Source organism: Melanotaenia boesemani, chromosome 21, assembly GCF_017639745.1.
Source record: "Melanotaenia boesemani isolate fMelBoe1 chromosome 21, fMelBoe1.pri, whole genome shotgun sequence".
Taxonomy (NCBI): Eukaryota; Metazoa; Chordata; class Actinopteri; order Atheriniformes; family Melanotaeniidae; genus Melanotaenia; species Melanotaenia boesemani.
In genome coordinates, this window is record NC_055702.1 from 16,598,816 (window position 1) to 16,618,165 (window position 19,350).

At 36.4% G+C, this 19,350-nt stretch overlaps 3 protein-coding genes across 3 annotated transcripts; 1 reads left to right on the forward strand and 2 right to left on the reverse strand.

Moving 5' to 3' along the window:
* Positions 1-3,074: 3,074 nt before the first annotated feature.
* On the reverse strand, positions 3,075-4,438 carry LOC121633015 (tripartite motif-containing protein 16-like). Its single transcript, XM_041974874.1, has 5 exons — positions 4,367-4,438; positions 3,968-4,009; positions 3,813-3,875; positions 3,590-3,729; positions 3,075-3,491 (listed from the first exon to the last, which is right to left on the reverse strand). The coding sequence occupies exons 1-5, from the start codon at positions 4,416-4,418 to the stop codon at positions 3,075-3,077; spliced, it is 714 nt and encodes a 237-aa protein (XP_041830808.1). The 5' UTR covers positions 4,419-4,438.
* Positions 4,439-6,812: 2,374 nt separating this feature from the next.
* LOC121632801 (stonustoxin subunit beta-like) lies at positions 6,813-9,638 on the reverse strand. Its single transcript, XM_041974552.1, has 5 exons — positions 9,523-9,638; positions 8,012-8,044; positions 7,857-7,919; positions 7,615-7,757; positions 6,813-7,446 (listed from the first exon to the last, which is right to left on the reverse strand). The coding sequence occupies exons 1-5, from the start codon at positions 9,569-9,571 to the stop codon at positions 7,015-7,017; spliced, it is 720 nt and encodes a 239-aa protein (XP_041830486.1). The 5' UTR covers positions 9,572-9,638; the 3' UTR covers positions 6,813-7,014.
* Positions 9,639-12,736: 3,098 nt separating this feature from the next.
* LOC121633016 (stonustoxin subunit beta-like) lies at positions 12,737-14,008 on the forward strand. Its single transcript, XM_041974875.1, has 5 exons — positions 12,737-12,767; positions 12,936-12,968; positions 13,098-13,160; positions 13,265-13,405; positions 13,487-14,008. Exons 1-5 carry the CDS (start codon positions 12,737-12,739, stop codon positions 13,909-13,911), a joined length of 693 nt encoding a protein of 230 aa, XP_041830809.1. The 3' UTR covers positions 13,912-14,008.
* Positions 14,009-19,350: the final 5,342 nt, after the last annotated feature.

The following is a 19,350-nucleotide window of genomic DNA, read 5'->3' on the forward strand; positions in this document are numbered from 1 at the left end:
CACAAGAAAAGCAGCCACAGCCAAGTACTTTCAAGAAGTAGGCAAGTCCTAAGGAGTCAGCTCGATGGCAAAAACAAGGTTTGGGCAATTAACAGCTATGCCCTGCCAGTCATCAGATACACTGTGGGAATAATAAGCTGGCCAAAGGAAGAGATTCAGACCACAGATGTGAACACACAAAAGCTCCTGACTATGCATGGAGGGTTCCACCCCAAATCCAGCACCCTGAGACTGTACACTAAGTGCAAGGAAGGAGGCAGAGGACTAGTGAGTGTCTGAACCACTATCCAGGATCATCCAACATCCTTGAATACATCAGGAAGATGGCCTCAACGGAAGAAGTACTCTGTGAATGTCTCAGGCAGTGGAAAACAGATCATGTGGTGATGGAGGAACCATCATGGGAGGAAAAGCCCCTCCATGGGATGTACCACCGACAGATAACTGAAGTGGCTGATATCGAGAAATCCTACCAATGGCTAGAAAGTGCTGGACTGAAAGACAAGCAGAGGCTCTGATCATAGCTGCACAGGAGCAGGCCTTGAGCACCAAAGCAATAGAGGCCCAGATCTACAATACAAGACAAGCCCCAGGTGCAGACTGTGCAAAGAGGCTCCTGAGACAATCCAGCACATAACTGCAGGGTGTAAGATGCTGGCAGGGAAAGCTTACAAGGAGCGTCATAACCAAGTGGCTGGTATAGTGTACTGGAACATATGTGCGGAGTACAGACTGGAAGCCCCGAGGTCAAGGTGGGAAACACCTCCGAAGGTGGTAGAGAATAATCGAGCTAAGATCCTGAGGGACTTCCAGATCCAGACTGACAAAATGGTAATAGCAAACCAGCCAGACGTTGTGGTGATGGACAAACAGCAGAGGAAAGCCAAATACCAAGCGATTGCAACATCAGGAAAAAGGAACATGAGAAACTGGAGAAATACCAAGGCCTGAAAGAAGAACTTGAGAAGGCCTGGAAAGTGAAGGCAACAGTGGTGCCCGTGGTCATTGGAGAACTCGGGCAGTAACCCCCAAACTGGAAGAGGAGGGCGAGACGACAATTTTTTATATATATATATATATATATATGTATACACTAGTGACTATTTCAATGAAGCAAATAACAAATCCAGCGACTTTTTCTGGTGATATTGGAGACCTTTGTAGACTGACTTGAAAGCATGCAACGCTTGCTCTTCTCAATGAGCAGTGGTGCTGGCTCAGCCCTCTCCCAAGTCTAGAAGCACTCAGCTGCAGTCAGAGCAGCAGACGTTCATTTCTGCTCCATGATCAGATTGAAAATGAAACATGCAAATTTGATTCTGGCAGATCGCGCGCTGGCTTACTGTCGGATAACAATATCTATTAAAGAAGCGTGTGGACGAAAAAGTTTAAAAGGTTAAAAGTACTGTAACATGTTGTAGACTTTTACTCAGAGAACAGCTGCAGGTGTTAAAGTACTTCAAATGACACTTTAAGTTTAGGTCTGTTCTATTTTGATGAGGGATATTTTCTATTTCTTTTTATACTGTTTTAAATTGAAATGCAATTAAATGCATTTTTCTAGACATTACTAGAACTTGAGTTCATAATGTTAATGTCTGTTTCTATTATTGATTATGTCTGTGTCGTTCACTAAAACCAATTTAAATAAAAAAAAAGTGGCTTCTTTAAGGCAGCTATTGTTAAACGATTAAAATGTGATTAGTCAAGAATAATTAATTATAAAGCTTGTAATTAATTAGATTGTTCTTTTTAATTGAGTCCCACCCCTTCTCAGTTTTAGGTTTCGCTGTTTACAGTCCATATTATCTTGATCCTTCATAAATGTTATGTGGGTGATTGAATTCAAAGACCTTTATAACTTTGTGTTTAGAATTATTATGACCTTGCATTTGTTGCATTTATATTATATTATAAAAGTAACATTATGAGTTGGTTTTCCTGCTACTTTAGTGAGGTCCTGGAACAGAGATGCTTGATTCCATATTTGATTTCTGGTCAAACAAAAACTGAATAATTCCTAAAATTGTTAAGTATTTGTCTATGCACTCTATGCAGTTTCTGATAGCAACTGACTCCAACATAATAAGTAGTCTGCATGCTGTTGTAAAAATGACACAAATAAACACATGTATTAAGATTTTTTTTTAATTATTACAAAAAAAACATTGATTTACAAAAAATACAGATTTAACACAGAGCAGTGTATTAACTGACTATACTGTACAGCACATGTTTTTTTATTGATGTTGTGTTGTTCACTGTTTACTGTAGGAGACATGACAGCAGTTAAAGTGTTTGAAATACTGGCGTGACTTGTGTGAGGTCACTTATTGGGGCACCACTTGGCACTTGTTAAATGCTGCATGATGTGCTGTGCCAGCAAGAGTGTGAATGCTTCGTGTTGGCTCTCCTGCTCTACTTTTAGCCTCTTTAAAGCTTATGCTTTACAGCAGGCGTGAAAGCAGCAGGAGTTGAGACCCACCTGTTAGAAAAGGAAACTGATCTTCAAGATGGAGACTATCACATGTCAAAAAGTGACCCTTTAACTTAGAGGAACAATTTCCACTTTACTTCTTCATCAGAAATTTATGGCTGTGAGGAATTTAACCTATAAGGGAAAACTTGTCTGAGCTTTGCACAAAAGCTTTCACTCATTTGAAAATGCACAGAAGAAAATTTATTTCATATAAAATTAAATCAAATGAAATCAAGGAAAAGTTCAATTTTAAATGATTAAATTACACTCAGTAGTAATACATATATAATAAATATCATAATTAGACTGTGCACATTTAATAAAAGCTATAGAATTAGGTATGAAGTATCCAAAAACAGACATGAGATGAATAGAAAACAAACAAAAAACAAGCAAAAAGATCTCAGAGACCAATGATTAATAAGTAATCTTGACCTATAGTAATGTTAAAGATGGGATTAATAGAAATGGGAACTTAATTCTAAACAAAAATTAATAAAATGATGTGATATGTGATATATTGTGATTAATATTACAAATAAAATACTGTCCACAATTATCAAGTGTCATCAGCATCCATCGGTTTATTTTAATCTCAATTTAATCTGTTTTTTTTCATTAAGGTGCATGTTGATTGAATTCCCAACCAGAAACCTGGAAGAATCTTTTTCACAAGGATAGTTGTGACTTTATGCAGTAGTTTAACCTCCCTTTCTGCCCCCTCACCAGTTACAACATAAAAACTTATAATTCCTGCAGGTTGATCAATGTAAACCCCAATTGTAGAACTAAATGGGACATCATTGATGTCTTTGTGTAAACCATTGAACCAGATTTGGTAGAGCATTCCTGACCAGCACAAACCCCATGACTCGTCATTTTCTCCAAGACCGCATGACCCAGAATCTACTCGCCTCCCTGCATCTTCATAGGTAGCTCCGATCACCACCCATCCTGAGTACTCCACCTCCCAGTACGCCCTGCTGTTCCAAATACTTTCTCTGCACAACACCTTTGAGAAATATAAATAAATAAATAACGCTACATGTACAAAAAAGTAATCTCTTTACAAATTAGACCACACCAAATTTATTTAAATTTAAGACTTACTTGTGGAGACCACTCATATCTCTCTGGCCGATCCAGGACAGGACAAATCTCTTGAGTTTTACGACACACCTTAGACCCACCATCAGAAATCCACAACGTCCTATTTGCGCTCCTTTCATCCAAAGACAAATTTATCCAGTCTAGAGAGAAAAAATGCAATCACATTTTTATACTGACTGACTGTAAACCCTGGAAAACATTGCTAAATTATATATTGTCTTACACTTCATGAGCTCTGCTCTGCTTGTTGGTTCTGGAATATCTGGTAAATAAACATTACCTCTTTCTGGAAAGAAAAGAAACTAGCTTAGATAGATGCAAATATAAGTACAACTCTCTGAGGCATATGCTGATCATATGCATTTCAGAACTCATTACCTGTATTAGCCATTGCAGTCTTGTTAGATTTAATTTTCTTTCCTAAAAAGTAAAGCAAAAGGAGAAACTGTAACAGTTAATCATATGATAAGATATTAAATACAAGGAACAAATCAATCACAACTATAATATTTCACAATTTTTAGTGTTTAAATGAAATTAAATTTTATTACAACGTAATGAGAAAAAGAGACTGGGTGGCATAAAATGGGTTTAATGGGGTTGTTTTCTTAAAAATTCAAAAGTTGCACTGGCTTTTTATCTTTCAGTTCACCAGAGTTGAGGTAAGACATTACCATCATTTAAATGTTCACATGTTTTGTTGCAACACACTGTCATTATTTTATCTAAAATATTTAACGCTATTGTTTCAAATGACATGGTAAAAAAAAATCAGACCTGCCTTGCTGGTCTCGGAAAGGAGGATTGTAGAATTGGGTCTACTCTGCATCTTGACGCCGTATGCTAATAACCCATCTGATTAATCCAAATAGAGTGTTTGTGAAGTGTTTGTCCACCTGACTTTTATATCCTCCTGAAAGATGAGTGTGACTTTAGGCGTGTCTGGAAGACGCTTTAGAGGAATGAGGACTCAGCAGGGGGTCAAGAGGAGCACTTACTTGACTTTGATGAATTGATGTGAGGGAAGCTAATGCAGATATTTGACCTCGATGAAACTTAATGAGTGTGTTGAAAAGAGCAAGAAGACGATTTTAAACATGACTGAAAGCAAGCTCACGAAACTGGTCTGGCTTAGTGTAATCAGCACAGCCAACACAGTACAGGCAACCCACACAGATCACTCTTTGTTGACACAGAGCAGATGTCCTTGTTAAACCACCACTGTTCATCAAACTGTGTGGAAAGGGCCACATCTAAACTAAAGATAGATATTTAGCCAAATGGCTGAAAATGATCTATGGACTCTACAATCCTTGCTAACTATAATCAATCCCCACCCGTAGACATGCAGGTTTAACCTCTTCATTATGAGGCCCTTTCTGCCTCCTTTTCAAAATAAAATAAACCAAGCATTTCTCCACAACTACAAGGGCTTCAGGCTATGTATAATCTTGGTCTCAAAAGAAAGCAAGGACGTGAAATAATTACAAAACTGTCAGAATTAAGATATGTGTTACTGTGTCAGAGCAAATCCATTGAATTCACAGTAGGAAATTTAAATGGTTTAATTTTAACTGCGCAAAAGTAGACGTTGTAAAAGTGGACCTGAACAGTTTTACAGATGTTTTCATAGAGGTGTTACACAGGTACATATCTCAAGAACTCATCAGTCGTTGTTCATGACTGACATTTCCATTAATTGTCAGTCAGGAGAATCAGTTGATAGCCCCCAAAGTAACCTTAGAAACACTATAAGGATCCAGAAAGAAATGAAGCCCAAGATAAGACATCCTAATATAGAGTGAATATTTCTCTATCAGGCCCCCTCATTTTCATGGAAACTTGTGATTTGTTTCAAAGGCTGTCCTATAAGAACTTAGCAGCAGCAATACAGCTGATTCTGTTCTGCTGCTGTTCTGTTGTTTCTGTTACAAGCTTAAATAATTGCTTGGGGTTTGAATTGTGTTTGGTTTGGATGACAAAGCTTGGTGAAGTCTTTTAGATATGTCACATTTTAGAACTGGTGCATGTGCAAAGATCTTCTGTACTGCATGTATCCCATACAGGGGCCTCTCATGATGAAGAGGTTAATTACTAAAGTTAATAAGGAGGTGCCAAAACATAACCAAAATAGTAAGTACTCAGGTAGGAATGTTCCACAAATGTTTACTAAAGTTTCTGGCAACATTTGCTACGACACACAGATAACAATCTGTTAAGGTCAAAATGGAAAGTTTTCTTAACCTTTGCTAAATGTTTGCTCTTTGTTAAAAAAACATAAATATTCATGGAACATTTAGGAAAGGTTTACTTTGGACCTTCCCTGAATGCTCATGAAATCTTTAAGGTTCATATTTACTGGTTAAAAGGGAATGTTTTTACATTATAGAAAGCCCTATGTTTAAATGAAACAAACCTGAGTCTCTTGGATGAGGATCATCAACAAAACTCAACAACCACCTTTTGGTCTCTACAAATGAATTTATTGTCTACTAAAGCAGGTAAACAATTCTTACTTGATGGTTTTAAAAAATACCAAGTAACTGTGTACAAAAAAGTAAATCATATCAAAGAATAACATACATCATGTTCTGAGGACTCTACCTGATGGAAAGAAATATTTTACACCACAGTGAGTCAAACAAGATTGTCCTCCTTCCTAAAACATACTTATGTGGCATACTGTATGTTCATAATAGCAGACGTAATTACTCTAGGGGTAATTGGAACAAGTGGTAGCGAATGATAAAGTGACATTGTAATAAAAATTGTATTTTATCCTAAACCACAACTATTTTATAAACCTATGAAGATACGTTTTTGTCTTATCTACCTCCCATTATTCCCAATTTGACGAACTATGTAGCTTAAACATAACACTGGACATGGAAATGAGCTTTGAGTTGAAACATTGCAAATAAGTCATGTTGTGCATGGTACTGTACTATCCCATTATGAGTTATATCTCATGGTATGAACAAATGATTTATATCACCATTTCATTTATAGAACTTGTTGATAAAAAAACAAAAAAAAACTGTATGTGAACATAATTCAGTTTCAGGAAAAGTATGCACTCTCATTGGACATTTGATTGTCATCATTATCTTTTAATATTTCAGCTAGCTAATAGAGATGAAAAAGATGAAAGAAAATCATTGTTGTTTTATTTTTATTTTAAACTTATGCATATTCAACATTCAACAAACACTCTAGATACTTGCAAACAATAATAATAGACACATAAATACCATAAATATAAATAAATATACACATTTTGCATTATAAACCTTTACTGGTCCTGTTCCCAATCAACTGAAATGTACAAAACCGTTTACTTTCCCCCTTAAAAATAATGTATATAAAAACTATATTATACATAAAACTTAAATCTAGACCTTGTTGTTAAATGCTGATTCTATTCTTCATTCCTCCTTCTTCATGATCGAGCAGTGAGAATGATTCCCCACCCAGAAACCAGGTATCATTTTTTCTTTAAAGGAGCTCTTAATCTGCACCAGAAGTTTAACTTCCTTTGCTCCTACTGTGCCTTCCGCTCCCTCCTTCACCTCCTCCACAGCGTAGTAATTAAGTAAACCGGCAGGCTGGTCAAGATAAACACCAATTATGGAGCACTCAGGAATGTCTTTGATCTTGGTACTTTGGCCTTTGTACCAGACATGATAGCTGGAACCGCTCCATCCAAGACCCCAAGATTCCTCATTTTCTCCGAAGCCACAGGATCCATCAGTGTTTCTCCTTCCTGCTCGTTCATATGCAACTGCGACCACAACCCATCCGGAAAACTCCACTTCCCAGTAGCCTCGGAAACCCAAGATGCCTTCTTTGCAAAGAACCTTTTGAAATATTGCATTTTTGTTTAATTTCGAGACAAATTTACTATTGATCCCACATGTTATTGAACAGTAATTAATTCATGGCATTTATCAAATTTTGCACTACATTACAAGTATGTAATGTCACAATTTAAAACCAAAGTAATACATATTATCTGCATACTGTACCTGGGGAGCATACTCATATCTCTCTGGTCTTTCCAAGACTGGACAAGTGACATTATCAGTCATACGGGCCACTTTGGCACCGTTCTCTGTGATCCACAACACCTTATTTGCAGTTCTGTCATCCAAGGACAAGTTAATCCAGTCTGAAAAGACAGGAATAAGCAATTATTTGACAAAAGATTTTGAGATAGGAAAGGATTAAACTAAAAACAAGTAAAAAACAAAAAAGATGACGTGCTTACACTTAACAAGATCAGCTCTGCATTTGGGTTCAGGGATATTTGGCTCGTAGACTGGGATCTTCTCTAAGAAACAAAGCCAGTGTTTTAAATCATCTAAACAGCACAAAAAAAGTGACCTCTGAATGACCTCGCAAGTGACAAATTGGTTGTCTTACCTGCAGGTGTTTTTCCACCTTTGACTTTCTTTGCTAAATAAAAAAAAGAGAAAAGAAGAAGAAAAAGATTATTTCCACCAGACCAGCCAGTATTAGGATCAAGTTCTTGACTAATAACTACTTTGAAGGGTCGGTGGCAGGTGCGTCTCAGCAGGGGATGAAGCGAGCTTCTGCAGAAAAATGGCGTATACTTAGAAAACCATCTGCCTCATCATTATATCAGCAACCGCCTGTTATCTGGCGCCTGTGGCTGATTCATTTCAGGCGTTTGGAATTACTCAAACACCTCACATGCTAAAGGCTTGGATTTGTTCACACCAGAATGTAGTGTGAAGCTGAGAGGACATTATCAGGTGAGAGGAGGGACATTATCTGTTTGTACACATCGGATAATCTGGGATAATAAATCCATTGCTAACAACTGGCAGATTTTAAGAAATTCATCAAAAGATTTACAAAAATCTTATCATCAGTTTTTTATTTCAAGCCATGAACACTTGTGTTAAAGCTGAGTTTCAGTAGAAACTGACAGCTTGTAATCCCGATGCCACGGTGGTGACTAACGCTCCAGTGTCACGTGAAAGCATGTAGTCTCCAGTTTTTTTGTCAAGGATGTGGATCAAGAGGAGGGAACACTTAAACCTCACAGCATTAAGATGTCAGCACTGACACACATAAGTAATGAGTTATATTTATCAACAACTATCACCACCTCTAAAATAAACTGCCCCATCACGCACCCATTTTATCTTCTCATCCTTAACAAAATGAAAGATTAGCATGAACTTAGAATTTAAAAATAAAAATACTTTTCTTAAGGAAGTGGAGAAAGAGAGCTCAAGGTGAGCATAAACATGACCAGTGCCTGTATATCAACTTGCTGTCATTGTTCACATTTTTCCAACTCAACTGTTATTTTTATGCCACGCAGCATGTGTGTCACAACTAAATGGGCTGAAATTTATCTCTCTGCTGACTGGAGGACGAAAGTGACTATGTGTAGATATTTTGCCACCTGTCTGGATATAGCACAAGATGATGAAAATAAAAGCTTTGTATGGCCTCATTACAACCTGACACCACCAAGCCTTCAAGTTCACCAGGAGATACTAGGTCAACCTCTATAGGGACACCTTCCTTAGGTTATAGTGGGACTTGATCGATATCTGATAAATTTAAACTAAAGATGCTATATCCATGTTATCAATAGGCAGCGACTGTACTTGCTGTCAGCCCATAAAACCATTATACACCCCTCATAATGGTGAGCATACAATAATTTACTTTCAATAAATCAGCTTTTTAAAGCTGACCCGTTCATTAAGAGGATAATAAATAGCAATAAATACAGTGAAGTTCTTGAATTAAGAACTATATCTGCAGCTTTGGATGCACCAAATTAAACATGTAAAAATATTATTAAAGGGTTTTATTTGACAGAAGGCAAACTGAGCTCTCCTGGTGTAGCAGGAGTAAAAGCTGCTACGTGAAATGCTGAAAATAAAGCTCACCTTTACCTGACTTCTGAGATTCGGGGATGATTTTGTTGGTGGTAGGCATCTTGACCCTTGAAGTTGAGGCAGCGAGTCTGTTTAGATTTGATAAGTCACCGATGTCTGGGAGTATGAAGTGTCTCCTCAGGTTGGACTGTGAGACAGCTTCATGCAGTTCTTATATACATTTAAGGCAGGTCAGAGATGAAGGATCATAGCTGGAGGCGTAGACATAAGCATGACAATACTTGCCAATAGGACAGAAGGAACAGTTGAAGGTTTGTAATCGGATCTGTATACGTTTGGTTTTACCTTAAAAAGGTTCGATTGATGGTTCATAGTTTCTAGGACACTCCTATGACCAACTAAACCCCGCCTCATTCCCTCTGCATAGATCCATAGATCTTGTCACTTTGCACAGTGACTGCATTGATGCATTGAGGGTGGTTGGGATGGTTGATCAACGGAAACACACATTCACACATGAATTCTGAATAAGCAGGTGAGAGGTCGATCAGGAGTAAATGCAGAACATTGAAAACTAGCCCTTATTATGTAGTTTTATTCTCCATTTGAAAATATAATGTGTACATGCACAATATGATCTATGTTAGAAATTTAAAGGATAACTGCTTCTCAAAGCACTTTAAAAATAACAGAAAACAAGCATATAAATATTGATATCAAATGACTGCCCAGTAAAGGAAAAAGCTAAGTAAATAAATGAAAAAGAAAATCAACAAAAGTAGACTCCTACATTGGTTCAAATAAGCAATAAACATCCATCCAAGCTCTGCAACATCTATAAAAATTCTGAGCAGATACTGTTATTACAAGCACATCGCTGCTCAAGGCTTGTGTTTCAGTTATGTCTGTAGGAAAAACATCAGTGAGCAGGGCTGGAAATTGTAGTTGACAACACCCATTTGATGAAACAAACCCATCTTTAACTGAGTTATTACAGTGCATAATGCCCTTATGATAAAGGTAAAATAAAAAAAAAAAAGTATGTGTAATTATATCCACAAATGTCAAAAATATTTTATGGTTGGATGAGTCATCATTCATAATATTCTTGACCCCTATAATAAGGGTAGCTGTGGCTCTGTTTTTGGGCTAATTCTACTATAAAGTTTACATGTTCCTACAAAAAAGAAGAGCCATTGCAAACAAGATGCAATTCTGAGTCATTACTTTTATCCTTTGATTAAACATTTCTATTTTCATGCAAGTCTCTTTCAAGGTATGCTTTGTTCATAAAGCATGTGCAGTTACTGAATGGTTATATGAAAATGATGTGAATCATGTGCTTTGGCCACTCACAGTCAACATGTTCGACAGCACTTTCTATCACCAGCATTAAAACAATGAACTGAGAAAATAACATCTTAAAAACTGGTCTTTCATGACTCCAGTAAAAACTTGATCCAAATGCGTATAATGCAGTTCTTATGATCAATCATTTTAAGAAGTCACTATGGATATATGTAGGTTTTTATTGTCTGTACACTGTAGCTAAAACTGTAGCTCTCTTGGTCCATGATACCAGTCTTAACTACACTCTTACCTTGCATTATTATTTCAGCAATTTATCATCACAACTGCCTTAATACACATAAACTGGGTTAAAAGAAAAGCATGTCACTGATCATAAACCCTATCTTAGCTCTCCCCTCCAGGCAGTGTTTCAGAGGTGTTTACTGTTCCCGGCAACCTGCCAAAGCACATGTCAAGGCTACCTCGTCCTTCTTATGTTCCTGTCTGTCCCAGCAGATGACTGATAGAGCACTGATTGCCGTGCAGCCAACATACTAAACAATACATACCAAACATGTTACAGCTTAAAAACTGTCCTAGAGAGCCAGATGGGACTCTTTGAATGTAACGGGAGGTGAGGAGACTATGGATAATGCATCTGCATGTGCACAGTGAAGTTCCTCTAATTCTCTTGTCACATGGCAATCATAAATCAGAGGCATTAAATGCTTAAAACACAATAACATACCGGCAATAAGTGATGCAGGGCATTGTTTTTTGTAACCACATTCAGACATTTTATAGTCTAAATTTGAAATTAACCCTTTGGTGCATAGTGTCCACTACAGTGGACACATATTTAAAGGCTGTTTAAGCATGGGTGTGGATCATAAATTATCAACTTCAATGGACATTAGTGAGTCATCAATTCTCTGCCACATATAAAGAAAAACTACATTTGATATAGTATATATACACACATTGTAATTACCAAGTTTGCCTCAGTGATAAACAGGACAAGAAAATGATCCAAGTGTTTTTTTAGAAAATTTATATTATAATAATATGACAAGATATTATTTAATAAATATTTTCATAGATAAAGTGGAAAAATCAATACACTGAGTAAAAGTTAAAATAAGATTAAAAAACAGAAAAACATCAATGTGCCTGTCTGTAAAAGTAAAATATTTTATTTAAAAAAATGTGGTACTGTTTTGTAATAATTCATGCACCAGAGGGTTAAAATTATTTATTCAAATTCTCATTTTGACTTTGAAATGCTCACAAAATCTATTACATGTGTACTTAAGATGGACAGATTTTTGGGATGCTAAATCTAATACAAAAATAAATAATGAAACAAAAAGAAGACAAGAAATAAAAAATGGATAAAAAAAAACAAAACTAAAAAATCAGCTACAATTAAACTTAAATTAATTAAACTTTAAACTCAGTTACTGTTCTTTGAAAGTACACCATATTGAGGATCTCCACGTCATCTAATGCCTCAATCAAACAAACTAACAAAACGCAAAGAAAAAAAAACTCAAAAGTCCACAAATTCAGTTTGATCTAATATGAATGTTCTGCACTGGTCGACCTTTTTCCTGAGTAGGTATAAATCCCTAAAATGTGCCCTTGATTACAAAAAGACAACGAGGTACCAACAAATTCAAAATCACTTAGACAAATTTAGGTCAGTGGGTCAGATGCTAGTGCTGGCATTCAAATCCTGGTTTGGCAGACTCTGTGGCGCGCCTATTAGAGAGAACATCATCTTCACATACCTTACCACAATTTATCTTGGGTATAGTCCCAGGGGGGCACCATAAACCTATAAACCTCCTTTCCTGAGGGTATATAAACAAGATGTGTGTTTCATCTAACATTTCTCCACTGAAGACGCCAAGATTCTGGAAACATCTACATTTATTAGCAATAACCCATCAAGATGCTGACCAGTACAGCGACCATGAGAATCATGCCTGCACCTGGCAGATTTGGTGAGTGAATAACTGTAGATAAGAAGAATAAAGTTTAATAATGAATATCTGCCTTCTTATTTAGCGTTGGCTGAGAGTGATTAATTTACAGAGTGTTAAATTGTGGTTGTGTTTAAAATCAGTATGTTACAGAATTAACGTGTAAAGGATTTTCTTTATTATTTAAAGGGAAAAAGTCCAAACGTGAGGCTTCTCCAACAGGTGAGTTTAAAGAAAAGAATAGAAAATATATACTTTGACATCATCTTTAAACATTCTCCACCAAACTTACACCTGCTAACATTTTGGTAATATAAGTTTTCTTTTTTTGATACTATTGTCATCGTTTAGAAAATGTCCCAGTCTACAAGCCCAACATCCCTGAGCCCACATGCAGAGCTGATCTTCTAAAATGTAAGAAAAATCATTTCCTTGTTTAATTCTGCCAAAAAATTTCCATCAGTTCTGTATATAATTGTTCTTTCTGTCTGCCATGGCTATAATTGTTCATACCATAGACTGGATCAACCTTTCCCTGGACGATAAGACGTCAAATAAGGTGCTGTGGCTCACAGAGAATGCATCTAAGGTGTCACGCATGACTGATAATGTTACTTGCCCTGTGTTGGACAGACCAGAGCGATATGAGCACAGCCCACAGCTACATCCTGAATTATAGCCATAAATTAATATTCACATATAACCTGCTGTGGTATTAATTGTAGCCTATTTTTCTTAAAAGGTTCTTTGCAAAGAAGGTATCTTAGGCTTCAGAGTTTACTGGGAAGTGAAGTATTCAGGCTGGGTTGTGGTGGGAGCTGCATATGAAGGGGCAGGGAGGAAGGGAAGAGATGGACCCTGTGGCCTGGGAGAAAATGAAAACTCCTGGGGTCTTGGTTGGGGTGGATCACACTATCAGGTGTGGTTCGATGGCAATGCCACAGAAATCAGGGATATTCCCCAGTCCACCACTCTTGGGGTGTACCTTGATCATCCAGCTGGTGTCATAAATTTTTATGCAGTTGAAGAAAAGGGAGAGGGCGTCAACAGCAAGAAGGAGATCCAACTGCTGCAGCACATGGAGAGCTCCTTTAAAGGAAGAATGTTGCCTGGTTTCTGGGTAGGACAAAACTCATCATGCTCGATAGTTAAAAAAGAGGAATAAGGCATTTGCTGTTTATGTAATTATTTTTTACATTAATTGTAAACAGGAATATATATGGTATTTGTAAAAAAATGCTACTTGTTTGAGTGAATTTCTCTATTTGTAACACGTTTTATATCATGTCTGAACTTAATGTTAAACATTTGTCTGTCTAGTGTTCATTTCTAAAATATTGACCACAGTACTAACGTTTTTAAGATTAAACGATTTGTGTGACTCTAAATGAATTAAAAGGGTTGTAATGGAAAGCAATTTGACATATGAGATTTTTGTATGTTTTGTTTCATTTCTGCAATAAAATGTCTTTTAAAAAAGCAATGCAATGAGTTCTTTTATTGATGTGTTTCAAGCAATGATCATAGCTTTAAAACTCCTAACTGGGTGTAATGGTGTCGTTTTGGCCACCTGTCAATGATGTCATATCTGCTTTACTGCTATTTGGCCACAGAAATATATCACAACAATATTTAAATGAGCAAATTCTGCTAATTTAATCCATTTAAACCATTTTGCAAAACAGTTATAAAGTATATAGCAATGTTTTTCTTTACCAATTGTAACTTAATAGTCAGTATGGTTCATATTTACATAAATCTGATAAGTCATAAAGTTGACTATATGCCTCAAGATGAATAGATTCCCCTTTTGTCTCGACCTGTTGAGACATGGTCTCCTTTAGACCTTTGAAGGTACAATATTTGATGTCAATAGCAGTTTTATTTTTTATTTTATTTTATTATTATTTGTTTAATTTTAAAATTGCTTAATCTATCTGAAAGAGCACTGGCACCATGAATTCTATTTGCATTTGAGCATGTACTTGATCAGTAATGTTTACATTTGTGATATATATCAAAGGAAAGTTTATTATTAGAACACTGCATTACAGTACAATGACTTGTCCTCTTCACATAATTCATCCATGTCTTCCTCAGGTGGACACTTGGACACCCTGATTGGTTTGTGGCTACCTAGCCAAGTGCAAAACAAACTTTGATCTGCTTTGTGTTTCGGCACCTTTCTGTCAGAACCGAGATCGACAAAATGCAAACATTGTTTTTACTATGTAAAGCACTTTGTTCTACTCATGTATAAAATGTGCTTTATAAATAAAATTTGAAATTTGAAGCCACTTTTATAATTAATCTCCTAATGCTGAGGGTTTACTGTTTTAACAAACTTAGTGCAAGGAAAATTAGATAAACTGCCATATCTGCAATATTGCAAAAAATAATGAAAAAAAAAAAAACATCATGCAAGTACTATTAAGGAAGAAGATAGGGGAAGACAAGAGGAGAAAATTGCTTGCAAAATAAGTAGCTATTGTTTGCTGCAATAGTGAGGTAGTTTTCATTCTTCATTTATTTAAGTGGATAAAACAGACATTTTTGCAAAGCTACATCGTTTCATGTTTTATCCGCGTGATTAATACTGATTTATAAATACAAGCTCACAGCATTGGAACAGTAATCCATCAATGTCATGTGAAGCACTCAAGCTGTGCCATACCTACAGCTGCTCTAGATCTTTCACTCTCCACCTTCACTGTTAACACCAACAAGGGGAGCTAGGGGATTAGACTGCTGACATGAAAGGAGATCTCGAGAGGCAATAAACAAGACTGCGTGTGAGTACACAAATAGGGCCATTGAGGGAGGACGGACACGATGAAGGAGGGGAGCTGACAAGTTAGACAGATGACAGAGGATGTTGGACTGAACTCAATTCACAGATAAGGATTCAAAATACTTTATTGTCTGTTTTTAAAAAGCTTGGTACAAAATGTGCACAGGACAAGACCGATCAAAATAAATGATTGCCAAATCCCAACATCCTTTGCAGTTCATGCAGACACACACACAGATTAATTCTTTGTGACAAACATTCCTCTGAGTTTTTTAGTCCATGTTGACACGATAGCATCACACAGTTTCAGCAGAGTTGTCGGCTGCACATCAGTGATGGAAATTTCCATTTCCACTACATCCCTATGGTGGATCTGGTCACTGTGGAGGCCAGAAGTACAAGAAACTAATATTAATGTTCAAGAAGCAAGTTTGAGATTAATTGAGCTTTGTGACATTGTGCATTGTCCTGCTGGAAGTAGCTCTCAGAAGAAAATACGCTGGTCATCAAAGGATAGACATGGTCAGCAATAATACTCAGGTACGTTGTGGCATTTAAAAGATGCTCAGTTGGTTCTAAGGGACAGCGTTTTGTGTGGTCTGAGAAGGTTGTAACCAGTGGCCATTTACAGTAAGTTACTTTTGCATTTCTGTTGCCTCCAACTACTTTCCTCTGACCTCTGACAACAACAAGGCATTTTGGTGCAGACAACTGCTGCGCATTGGATATTTTTTTTTATCTTTCTCATACCGTTTTCTCTAAGCCCAAGAGATGGTTCTTTGTGAAAAACCCAGTAGATCAGTAACAGTTTTTGGAACACTCAGACCAGCCCATCTGGCACCAACAACCACTCCATGTCCAAAATCACTTAAATCCCCTTTATTCCCTAGTCCGACACTTAGTTTGAACTTCAGCAAGTCCTCTTGACCATGTCTACATGCCCAAATGTATTGAGATGATGCTAGTTTTGTTTTTGGCTGATTAGCTCTTTGTGTTAATAAGTAATTCAACAGGAGTAGATAAAAGTGACCAGTGAGTTTATATAGACGTGCATGTTATGTGTATTTTGTGTGTGTTTTGCAACACAAATTCTTTGTAAATTTGTTTGAAAAAATTTGCTGAACTAAATGACTCATGTTGTGACTCCAGCTAAAACTAATCCCAGGAGTTATTAGTAGCAGTGGTCCAAGAGGGCATATTCATTCTCTTAGTAAGAAAATGTTGTCTTTGTCTCTCCCTAGTGGATTTTAACTGTATCAATTTTATTTATATATATATATATATATATATATATATATAATTGTAAGAATCATTACTGATATTTTTACTTTTTCCATGATGATGAAATTCTATATATTTGACCATTAGATTATTTTATTATTAAGGGACAGAGTTTAAAAGAGCTTAATTTTATAGCAGGTGGACATGGAGCTAATCTAAACAATTATATGTGATATAATAATAATAATAATAATAGTCTGATTTTAGATTTTAAACTTCACCATTTGGTGGATCTGTCAACATCTTTCCATGGATAATGATGAAGCACAGTTTTAAGTTACTTGCCATGTTGTGCCAAATTGTGCTCAGACACAGACGAGGGCCAGTCATTATTTACACAGATTCCCATTCAGTGGTTGAGGAAAACATCTAATTTACACATTAATACTTCAACTTTTTGGAGGGGATTGATGACTTCAACATGGATCTTTTAAAATGTCCAAGTGGTAGCTGAAATCCTACATTGTCTCCTCACCTTAAAACAACATCTGAAATCACCTGACGACAGGGGCGCTGCCAGAGATTCTGGGCCCAATGAAAAGAAACTGAAGTGCCTCCCTCCTAAAAATTTTGATACTGTAATACATACAGTTAGCAATTTTAATGATAAATGATAATTTACCATCATACCTATATTTGTGAAAAGAAAAACATGACAGTTAGGCTACTTGGTAGGGGAAGCACCAAAAAACACAATGAAGTTCATTTAGATTTATTTATTTGTTGCAAGACGGCTACTTTATATTTAAAAACCCATCTATCTTTTTTTAAATACTTAAACAATTATCTTATGATCAATTACTTAAAATACAAAACTTAAATACAAAATAACCTCTTCCATGAAAATGAAATGCATTTATAATCTTTGAAGAAACAAATCAAACCTCAGCTAAAACACCATCAAAAACAAAATGACCACTTGTTTATGATTTACTGTATTGTGAGCGTTATCACTAAATCAGAAGCAAATGGTAAAATAAATTAGGTAGGCTCAGAAACAGAAAATAGCGGGACCTCACATGGTTTATTGTACAGACGTGGACAAAATTGTTGGTACCCCTTGGTTAATGAAAGAAAAACTCACAATGGTGACAGAAAAACCTTAAATCTGACAAAAATAAATAAAAATTCTATGAAATTTAACCTATGAAAGTCAGACATTGCTTTTCAACCATGCTTCAACAGAATTATTAAAAAAAAAAAAAAAAAAAAAAAAAAAAAACTCACGAAACAGGCCTGGACAAAAATGATGGCACCCTCAACTATATATTGTGTTGCACAACCTTTTGAGGCAATCACTGCCTTGGCAAAAAGTTCCATTTTTGTCTCATCTGTCTATAGGACATTCTCCCAGTAGCTTTGAGGCTTGTCAATATGTAGTTTGACAAATTCCAATCTGGCATTTTTATGTTTTGTTTTCAACAATGGTGTCCTCCTTGGTTGTCTCCCATTAAGTCCACTTTGGCTCAAACAACGACGGATGGTGCGATCTGACACTGATGTTCCTTGAGCTTGAAGTTCACCTTTAATCTCGTTAGAAGTTTTTCTGGGCTCATTTGCTACCATTCGTATAATCCGTCTCTTTGATTTGTCAATTTTGTTCCTGCGGCCACATCCAGGGAGGTTGGTTACAGTCCCATGGATCTTAAATTTCTGAATAATATGTCCAACTGTAGTTACAAGAACATCAAGCTTGGGTCTTATAGCATTTACCTTTAACATGCTTGCCTATAATTTTCTTTTTAATCTCCTGAGACAATTCTTTCCTTTGCTTCCTCTGGTCCATGTTGAGTGTGGTACACACCATGTCACCAAACAGCACAGTGACTACCTGTAGCCTGTATATAGGCCCACTGACTGATTTCAAGATTGTAGACACCTGTGATGCTAATTAGTGGACACACCTTGGATTAACATGTCCCTTTGGTCACATTATTTTCAGACTTTTCTAGGGGTACCAAAATTTTTGTCCAGGCCTGTTTCATGAGTTTAGTTTTTTAAATATTTCTGTTGAAGCATGTTTGAAAAGCAATGTCTGACTTTCATTGGTTAAATTTCATAGAATTTTTATTATTATTACTTTTGTCAGATTCAAGTTATTTCTGTGACCAATGGGAATTTTTCTTTCATTGACCGAAGGGTACCAACAATTTTGGCCATGTCTGTATAATATTAACTTAATGTAATATGGTCACAAGCAAACCACTGTAGAGATTTATAGCCAAACAATGGCTGGGAGCCATCTTTAAAATTAAATAATCACATTTTAATAGATAGAACTTTGTGTAATAAGATATCAAGGAGAGGTAAAGGTACACTATTGCTGAGTCAAGTTCTTGCAATTCCATTCACAATCACTGGCCCTTGCTCAGCCTTTTTCACCTTTTTCAAAAATTATCTGGTGACCCCCACAGGTGTCCAGTTTGAAAACCCACGGCTCTAATCCATTAATTTTCAGTCTTTCTTCAAATTAGTGCTTCTTTTTTTGCGTTTTGCATTAATTGTTTGTGACTCAGTATTAGCCTGAAAGGC